At 44.0% G+C, this 10,175-nt stretch overlaps 1 protein-coding gene across 4 annotated transcripts in view; it reads right to left on the reverse strand.

The window, feature by feature from the left end:
• The window catches only part of TTC7A (tetratricopeptide repeat domain 7A), a 210,366-nt gene extending 200,627 nt beyond the window's left edge, over positions 1-9,739 (reverse strand). For 2 of the 4 annotated variants that reach the window (XR_012632911.1, XM_074897066.1), the window contains exons 1-3: positions 9,559-9,718; positions 6,696-6,859; positions 4,866-5,034 (exon numbers count right to left, since the gene is read on the reverse strand). Coding sequence is in view for 3 of the 4 variants with exons in the window: in XM_074897066.1 (XP_074753167.1) it covers positions 4,866-5,034; positions 6,696-6,859; positions 9,559-9,718 (493 nt within the window). In the remaining variant the exon portion in view is untranslated. Of the gene's footprint in view, positions 1-4,865; positions 5,035-6,695; positions 6,860-7,381; positions 7,541-9,558 lie in introns of those variants that run through there. The other 2 variants (XM_074897068.1, XM_074897067.1) reach the window with 2 other exon arrangements.
• Positions 9,740-10,175: the final 436 nt, after the last annotated feature.

Consider the following 10,175-nt stretch of genomic DNA (forward strand, 5'->3'; position numbering starts at 1 on the left):
CCAATTAGCTAGAATAAACAATTTTAATACCAGACTTATGTTTACTGAATGCAAACCTACATGTTTTTAACAGTTCTGCAAAACAAAATAGGAAATTAATTAAGTGGCACAAGCACAACTGAAGTTTAAAATCAAATTTTGAGGCTTCAGTTAGTCAACTTAAAATCTTGACTGAAACCAAGCATGCAGTTTTCAAACCAACCGAGTAAAAGGTCACGTTTTCTGTTTATTATCTCTGTGTGATATCACCATTGCCTTTTCAGGACACCACCATAACCTCCAAATGACCACTTCCAGTATTACAAATCCAAGACAAAGATTCCACATGGTGAGAAAGCAGAGCAATATACCTCCAGGGAGTACTGACTTCATTATCATTAAAGTTTTAAAAGATACAACCATAACAGAAGCAGAAAAACATTAAGCTCAGCAATTTGTCCTAAAAATTAACAAACACCCCCCCCGAAAACCCACAATAAGCTGGACTGAACCTAGAAGCCTGGATGCAGGCTCCAGGCTGTTTATCACTATCAAGCTCAGAAAAAACCCTCCTGTGGTGGATTCTGGGCTTTGCTTTCAGCAATAGCATTCACAGCTCTTAGGAGGGCTCGAAAGACCAGTGGCTCAATCCAACAGTCTCATGATCTTACTTTTTTTCAGAAGTGTCACACTACAGATCTTAAACATCTTTAAATTACTTAAATGGGTTCAAGAACAAAATAAAGATTGCTCTGAGCTACTGATCTAACAAAGGCTTGTTTCCTTATACGTGTGACTTGTGGTTGCACTTGTAACAAAACACAGACTATGATCAAGGCTTCTTACAGATGCAGTACCACCTTGTTCTCTTCCACATGCATTTTTCTAAAACCTAAAAAGGCTGAGCTCACACAGCAGCCTTTTGAATGTATCTCTTTTCTGAAGTTTTAAAAAACCAAAACTTTTAGAAACAAATTTACGAAGGATCCATCTCATCCATCTCTGGACATCCACAAACAAGTTAGTTCACAGCCTCCTCTCACAGTCGCTGAAGAGGCTGTATTGTACAACCATGCACTTCCTCCATGTCAGATGCCATCTGCAGAGGTAATGAATCACCCCAGAACTGCCAACTTCATACTGTACAGAGTTCAGACTGGAGCTGCACAAATTAAATCCAGCCTGAGCTGAAAATGGCCAGTAAGAACACAAAAATTACTGCAGGGTGGACTGGGAGAAAAGGAGAAAAAGAGGCAGTGGGACTATGAAAGCTTTAACTCAATAAATAACCAGCTAGATACTATTTGCAATTGTGTTATCACTTGCACAGATTCGGATAGCTACCTATGTCCAGGCTACCCCACCCCAGGTGGGGGAAGCCCAGCGCCTGGCCTGACAGCTGATCTGGTGGACACAGGAAGCTCCTCTGCACAGGGCTGATTCATCTAGCAGCAGCTCTGAAGTCACGCATGCTGACCACAAGCCAAAGACCCTCTTGGTCATTACAAAGACAGGACTCACAGGCCACATCAGCCCTGCCTGAGCCTTCATCACTCAGACTGGCAACAGTCTCTGCCAGCTAACGCAGCTTTCAACATGCTCTCGCGCAGTGCAGCCAGGAAAGTCTGTGTAACAAACATTGCAACAACACGGACGCCTTTCTACAATCAGGTATTCTGAAGCCCTGGCTAGAGCTAAACTGTGCTTTGTAAGGGTTAGGTCATGACCTACCTCACTACCAGGAAGATTTATCCACTAGGAGCAGACAGCGAGCTTTGCAACGTTTCTGCAGTAAGCACAGCCAGAGACAAATCAGTACGCTCTGGCAGTTACACATATTGTTCTTTTTTGCTTGCTGTGTCAAATGGACACCACCGGGTATCAAAGCCACAAGTCCCAAGTGACTTAGAAGCAAAATGAGAGCAAGTTTGCTTACTCAATATTGTTTTATGCAACAGACTGCTTGCATCAGACACTACCTGTGAACTGAACAGAGGTTTTAAGGAGGAATTAACTTCACAGAGGATGGAGAGGAAGGAGACAAGTACAGACCCACCACCTATTAACTAACCATAGTGGTTAAAATTAGTCATAGTGAAAAAAAAAAAAAAAAAAAAAAAATCAAACTGTTGTCAGAGCTCCACTCGATGCCCACAGAAACTTCTCCTCACCTCACCACACATGGATTTAGAAACAGGACAAACAGAAGCAGTCAGCTGAGAAACTGGAAGTCTTGCCATTTCTGCCATTTCTCCTGTGACTTGTCAACTGTTCAAGTGCCCACATTTATAAAGAACTTCAACATTTACTGCTTGTTACTCACCTTGGGTAAAAGTCTACTAAGCAAGGCAACAAGAAACTTTTTCCCTGTTCAACTTCTGCACTTCAGTCACAAGGGTGGAAATCCACATCGGTTCTCACCAGAATATGAACCTACTATGGACCTTCAGAGAAAGGCCCAGAGATTTAGCTCAGTTCAACCTTCAGTGTTGTGGAGCTCAAAAGGTGCTCTAAAAAAATCAAACTCAGTTTTGCTGCTTCACATTTCATTTCTACTACTTTCACCTGTGCAGCTCCTCCCAGTGTATCTCATTTCTCATTACATTTTTGTTTCCAACAGTAAAAGGCCATGAGTGCCTTTGATATGACCTTTCTTTCTTCCATGATCTTACCAGCATAATCCTGAGTGCTTGAGAATCTGCACTGCCATTCTGCATCTAAGCACAATCCAGCAGTACTAGCTACACAAAACCAAGGTGATTTCAGGTGCATACTAAGAAGTGATACAAAATTCTGATGTTTAATGATGGATGAACAGGGATTTTCTATTAAACTAACTGCCTACTCCCATTACTGAAAATCTAAATAGGAAATTAAGCAGGGAACCCAAGTTCTACCCTGAAATAAAAACAGGACTGTGACTTTTCTGGATTGTTGCCTAAACGACCCCTGCAAAAATTTTACTATCAGCAATATTCAAGAGCATCTTTAAAGAAGGTTTCAGCTTGCATAATCTATCAGTAATTCAACTAAACGTAGTAACACAGTACGGATCAACAGAATTTCTGCAGCGATACCAAATGAAAAAGGAGAATAAGAAAAATCTTTAGCATAAAGTATAAATAAATTTTAAATAATTCAACTCTATGCTGTTACTTGCCCTGCAAAGGGAGCCTGAACAGACATGTTTTGAAATGAAAATTTAAATCCACACTGCTATTGCCATAGTTACCTGTACAAATTTCTTACATTTAAGGGTTTATTTCTGTAAGACTGGGAAGCAGAGCCCATGGCATGGGGGAAACAGTGATCCTAGCAATGAGTGCCCTCTCCAAACTGAGCTGGACAAGCTCCATTCTGCTGGACTTCTCTCTGTCAGAAACCATAGTAGAATACTGAGTGACTTACTATATCCTTGACATCTTGGCTAATCTGCAAATAATCATCATGGAAATAAAAACTGTGGAACAGTAATAGCACAGAGGTTGTTCTGCAATGGCAGGGGCTCCTTACAGTTTACGCACAAACACAGGGACAACACAATATTTATGTTCTGTGCTAAACCACATAAGAAGAAAAAATTACGGCCTGATCCTCTGAAGCAAACACCTCCACCCCCATACCTTCATACACAAGTGAGGTAGACAATACCATAGAAGAGACCTTACAGGATCAGCATTATTTCATCAGTGTTCATGCATGCCTTATCATAACACTCACACCTCACTTAAGGGCCTTATCCCGTTTCCAGTGAGGATAATGCATCTCCTTTAGACACCAGGAGTGCACTAATGGTTACTCGCAAATATGCTGCTATGACTATGACAATGCTAATGCACTGACAGTTACTCCTCTGCACCATGCAAGTGTTAATGTGAGTTACAAGTAAATTAGTTCTGCTTCACAAAAAGCTCATTAATGAAGCAGATTCAACCGATGCCACAGGAAACAAAATCAAAACAAGCAAAGCAGCACAAACAGGTTTTCAAAAAAGCTGAATGACTGTGTGAGATTATGAAATACCCGAATTATTATCGGTTAACAATTATTACTAGCAGCCCAGTCAAACAGTATTTTGGGTTGATTTGGTTTCACTCTTTTACATACCAGTTGAAGGTATCTGATCATCAGAGTTCTCATTCACCTAATTAGCTGGTGGACATGCTGAAAAGAGTAGAAAGCAGTAGATAGGTAGCAGTACTTGAGCAACATTTATAAAGGAACTGAAAGCAAATGAAGGAGAAGATTACCAATCCTTTTACCCCCCAAGTCAAAAACTGACTAGGGTCTTCCTTTCTCCCACTCAAAAAGGAAATGCAGTTTCACTACCCATAGAGGGTTTTTATTAGGATCTCTCAAACAGTGCAATGTCTGTAGAATTACAAGGGGGAAGAGAGATTCCTGTTTGTACATAAGGTCTGATACTGTGTGACATGCATTGCAAAAATACACTACCTGCTTTGAAAGCACATATTCCATTAGTCCAAAGTTTAAAACTTGGAAACATCATCCTTGCTCAATTCACTGAAATCATTAAAATTTACAAGTAGATGCACTCTTTCTAAGAGAAAGAGCAATTCAGCTGAGTGCTTGATTTAGACTTTCCCAAAATGGATGCACAAGCTCAAGCGTGTTGCTGACTTACAGCAAACAGTTACCACAAGATTTCCAATTTCAAGGTTTTCTTTACAAGCCAACCAAGTTTAAAAACCATGGACTAAGACTCCATAATGCCTTTAAGTTTAAACTACACAGACCATACCCAGTAGGATTTTCTAAAGCACACAACACTGCCCTAACTCTGCTCCAATCAAATCACTCGGAGAAATACCTTCAGCTTCAACCTAAACACAGCATACTTCAAATATGCATACACGGTCCTTTACCTTTAATAACGAAGGCCTCAGTTACCAAACGCAGCATGTACAGAGGTTCATCTTTTGTTGAGAGGTCATCAATTCCTGCTCTTGCATACATGCTGATGGCATCTCTGTAGGATCCCTCCACATAATGAAGCTTTCCTAGGATCAGCATGGCTTCTGTCATATACTTAGGCTGAAACAGAACAGGGAAAGGAAAAGTGTTTACATGGTAAAATACCATGACATTACATGGTAAAATACCAGACAGCAAGAATGAGGCACTTCAGAACAAATCAAGCAGATTTATAAAGCTTTCCTCTCAACATTGCTATCTTTGCAGGCCAGAGTAGAAAGGATTTAAGTGTCTAGAGATCTTACAGCTATCACGAGAGGAGCAGGCAACAAAGGTCAGGCAACTACTTTGGAGCTCAGGAAATACACAGCTTACAAGCCACCAATTTGGTTTCAGCTGACCTACTGATTCACCAGCTACAGATAGCACATAAAAGCCTGGCATTTTGGCATTTTCAGAACTGCCTACATACACACCAAGAAACCCCCCTGCTTTTAAACTAGGCAGAAAGCACCACTTTTTAGTCAGGTGCTCCCCTCTCCTCTGTATATTTAATTTAAGAGTGAGAAAGCTCCCAAATTTTCTTAAGTTATCAAAGAATTTTCAGGCAACAGTAGAAAGACAGAAGGCATGCCTGCTATTTCTAAGATTTGTGTGGTTTCTTAAGGACTGAAAGCATGCATACTGATCTGTGTAACAAAAAAAATCTCAGTAAAACACATCTGTTTGGACCCTTTTTATGCTTTGGAAAAAGAGGTTCCTATGCTTTCATACTCTTTTTTTTTTTTTTAATACATACAGTCAACACAGGGTCAATGCTGCATGAGTAGCCAAGTCACCACTAACAAAGAAATAGCAATGGCAATTCATACAGTCAAAGTTAACACCAAGACCTGGAAGAATTCAGTCACTGGGACTAAGATATAAACAAAGAGGGTTGGAAGGACTCCCCTTTCTTCCCATTTTTAAAATACACTGACTTTCAAGAAATTAAGAACAAGGAACTCCCCCCAAAAAGCTGCTGCACACTTGCTCCCTGGAAATTAACACGATAAAAGTATAGCATATACTTCCAAGCTAACTAGCCTGTAAGTTTCAGGACCAAAAGTCTAGAACGGACTGTTGTAATCCATTATATTTTTAAAGCCAGTTATGCAATTGTGTGTCCAAGGACACCAACACAGCAGCAGCCATTGACGCATTTCTTAAAACACTCCTAAAGCTCTGCAGCTGAGTTGACAGGCAGCTACTAACCATGCACCCAGACCACAAAATAAAATAAAAGCATAACTCTACATAACTTTTCTGACAGAGACTGAAAGCAATGCAAGGCTGTAATCCTGGACTCACAGCCCAATCTTAAGTGCTTGACAGCAGCTTGCGGCACATTTTACCTCTGATGTGGAGCTGACCAGGTATACAAAATTCCCTCAGACTTGGCATAGCAGTAGGTCACTCAGCTGTGCTAGCCTGACAGCACCGTTATGTGGCCATGCCCCACTATCCCAGAGAATTCCTAAGTATTTATTCTGCTTCTTTCTAATAAAAAAAAATAAACAGGGTATATACTTGCAGCACATAATTTGTTTGCATATGAAAAAGCAAGTCTCCCAGAAGACACAACAAAGGGGTACTGAAATACAAGTCCATTAGTAATACCTACAATACAGCACTGTACATACAGGGACATGAACAGGCAACACCAACACTTTGTATCAGACTAATAGGCATACGAAAGAAGCAGCCAGTTGGCAGGAATTACAACGACAGAGCCCACTTACTCGTAGTTTTCCTCTGTTTAAGATATTGGTCAGATACTGTTTAGCTTCACTCAGTTTTGGTTCATTCTTCTCTGTCAGTGGAATAGAGTCCTTCAGTTTGGCAAAGTTTTCCTTCAAGCATTCTTCCAGCAGAGCCTCTGCAAGCAGCATACTCCCATAGTCCTCTGAAAACATACACCAACCAACAAGAAACATTACTTAGTGCAGTACTGCTGATATATCGTATAACAAAAACAAAACAACACACCTTTGAGACACACGAATAACTCAGACAAGCGGATAAGGAAGAACTGGCAGACAGAATAAAGTTCCATTAACTTTTAGCTATTGGAAACAGTACCGTTTCCCATGAAAAAATGAGACAACGTTTCCTTCTAAGATTTTCCCTAATAAAACCTGTAATTTTGACAGCACAGTTCATTCTTGTGTCGTCACTAATGTAACAGTTAAGAATTTTCATCACAAAACTCACTTTCAAAAGTGTAAGTCAAATCTTTACAAACATTTAAGTGCATGCTTTAGATTTACAAACGTACAAGCACGAAATGCATGCTTCGGACTACAGATAAACTGAGTTTCATTGCAGAACAGTAACCACATCAGAAACTTTTAAGATTTTCCTGAAAGTTCACAGAAAAAAATAGAAAATTTAGACACATTCTACACATCCATTACTAAAGACTCACAAGGCTTGATCAATTGACATAACTAACATGCCACATAAAATTCCTCCTGCATTAAAATCCATTCCAGTTCACAGTTCCACAGAAGAGAAACTCAAGCATAAGTAGGAGCACTGGATAAGGCATGAAGCATCATACAATCCTGCAATCATCCTCTGAAAAAAAAAAAATCAGCTTCATCTGCTAGTGTACTTGGGAGGTCTTGCACGATGCGTCCAGTTCTGCAGTTTATTCATTCATAAAATAATACCTCAGTCAGCTGACTAGTGAGTCAAGCAGGGTAAGAAAATCTTTGTAAATCAAAGAGCCAAGCCCTAGATTTCATATATACTACACATTTCAAAGTCTGAAATTCTAGAATGCAGGAAAACTCTATATTGTATCTATTTCTGAATTTTCAGTCCATGCAACAACTTATCCCCACTTACTACCTATACATTACATACAGCATTAATAATCAACTTAGGGATGGGTGGTTTTTTTGGTTTAGATTTTTTTTGTTGTTGTGGCTTAATTGTTCACCTGCATATCAAAATATAACCATAGCTCTTCATGCTCAATTGCAGGTCTACAACTAACTTGCATAAACAAAGTACAAGTACATAAAATGAGAAGTGTAAATGCTGCATGCAATCATTTCTACGCAACACTGAAGAGCTTTCAGGTAGTTATTAATCTCTTAACCAAACTTAAGGAATTACATAAACCCATATATAATTAAGAAATAAATATACGCTATCTCTCAAAGCAAATACTACTATTAAAAAATCCCATCCAGACACACTATTGTTTCTAGAAGCACAAAACTGTAGCTAGACCCTTGCTATAAGTTCTGTAGCAATAACAAAGCCTTACTTTTTTGTAACAAGAAAGTTATGATGACATTGCAGCAAATTAACAAATAATGTTTTTATAGCAATCATACTGTTGTTATGCCTCTTAATTACAAAGGAACAAACTAATATGAACTCTTCAGATACTAATGCCCCAAACTACCACGACGATCTCTGCACCTCGGAAGCGCTGCCGAAACCTGACTGAAGTTCAAAGGTTGGCCGTGTGGTTCTCAACACAGGGTTCGATCTGCCTCACATATACACTTGGAAAGCCTCGTAAATAAACATTTATTAACCTACCAACATTTCCCCCCACCATGCTTTTCCATTGTGAAGTTTATTATTGCATCCGACAAAGTTTCAATTAACTCTTGGGCCGCATCCTAGAAACACTCCTCTAAAGAAGCGGGTTTTATTCATAGAAATAGCTCCTCCGACTTCAACAGAAGAACCTCTTGCGCCAGTGGGGTGGCTAAGATCTCCTTACAACTTACTGGTGTTGGCTACAGACACAGAATTTCACATTTCTAAGTTAGGCTGCCTCACTTCTTACAAGCAATTTCATTTAAAAAGAAGTAAAATTGTGTGTTGTAAGAGGGGAAAAAAGCTAAGAATACATTTGCTATTTATGAAACCCATCTTATATGGGAAAGGATACTCGGATGATCCCAAGCCTTTAAATAAAGCAGCCCCGTACGGAAATAGAGAGAGATAACTAAGGGCATCCGGAGCAGGGTGGGGAAGGCCAAGAGGCAATCCGCATCACACCTATCGAGAACTTGAAAAGAGACGTTTCCAAACACGGAAGATTTCGGTCGGTAGCCCAGCCGCAGCCCAGCCGAGTTTGTTAAATTAGAAGACGGGCACCGAGCGCAGCAGCCGCCAGCCGCGTCCAGGAGCTTATCGGGGCGAGGGCAACACCCCAAAGGCAGGGAAGCGCCGAGCGAGCGCCTCAGCCCCCCGCTCCCAGCGACAGCCCCAAGCAGTGCGTGTCCCCTCGCAGCCCGGCGGGCTCGGAAGCGCTGACACGAAGAGGAAGCTCGGAGTTGTCATCCTGAGCGCCGTTCCCCGGGCATCCCGCCCTCCCGCCGCCGGGGGACACCGGACGATTCCCCACTCCCTCCGCCAGCATCCTGGCACTCCCCAGCCCTCTTCCACAACCGCGGGAGACGGGGCAGCCGCAGCTCCCGCCCGCGCCAGCCCACCGGGCCGGGGCTGCTGAGCCCCGGGCGGCGGGTACGGAGCGAAAAGCTGGCCCCGCCGCCGCCCCACGCCCGGGCGGTCCGGTGTCGGCGGCCGTGCCGCCGCTCTGCCCCACCCTGCCCGCCCCCTGCCGCCGCTTACCCGCGTCCTGCGCGCCCCCCACGGCATCCTTGCGCGGCGGCCGCGCTGGCGGCCGGAGCTGCTGGGCCAGGTACCGGAGCGGCCCCCACTGCCCCTCCGCCCGGCACCGCTCGATCTCCCCCTCCAGCTTCACGTGCGAGTGCGAGCCCTTGGCCGCCATCTTAGAGCCGGGCCCGCCCCTCCCCGCCCGCCCGCGGGGACTCCACGGCGGTGGCGCCCGGGAGGCGCCCGGAGCGTGTGCGGGGCCGCGGTTCCGAGCGGGTGGCCCGGGCAGGTGCCCGGCGGCGCGGGGCGGCACGGCTCGGCTCCCTGCCAGAGGCCTGCGACCGGGGCCGGCGACTCCTTCCCGGCCACCCCACCCTGCCGCCTCTCACTTGACGCCCGAGGCAGCGAGCCGTGCCCCGGCGTCGCGGCCCGCCGAGGGCGCTGCGCCTACCCGGCCGCCCTCGGCCTGTCACGCACAGCGGGCCTGCGGGGCCCGAGACGCGCCGCCTCGGCGGGAAGGGCCAAGGGTGCTGCTCCCTCGCCAAGGCCCTCGGAAGCCCCTAAAACCCCCGGCCTCTGCCGTCAGCCCTTCCCCGCGGCCACCGCCCCGCTTCGGTCGCGCCGCCAGCACG

Source organism: Athene noctua, chromosome 1 (assembly GCF_965140245.1).
Source record: "Athene noctua chromosome 1, bAthNoc1.hap1.1, whole genome shotgun sequence".
Classification (NCBI taxonomy): domain Eukaryota; kingdom Metazoa; phylum Chordata; class Aves; order Strigiformes; family Strigidae; genus Athene; species Athene noctua.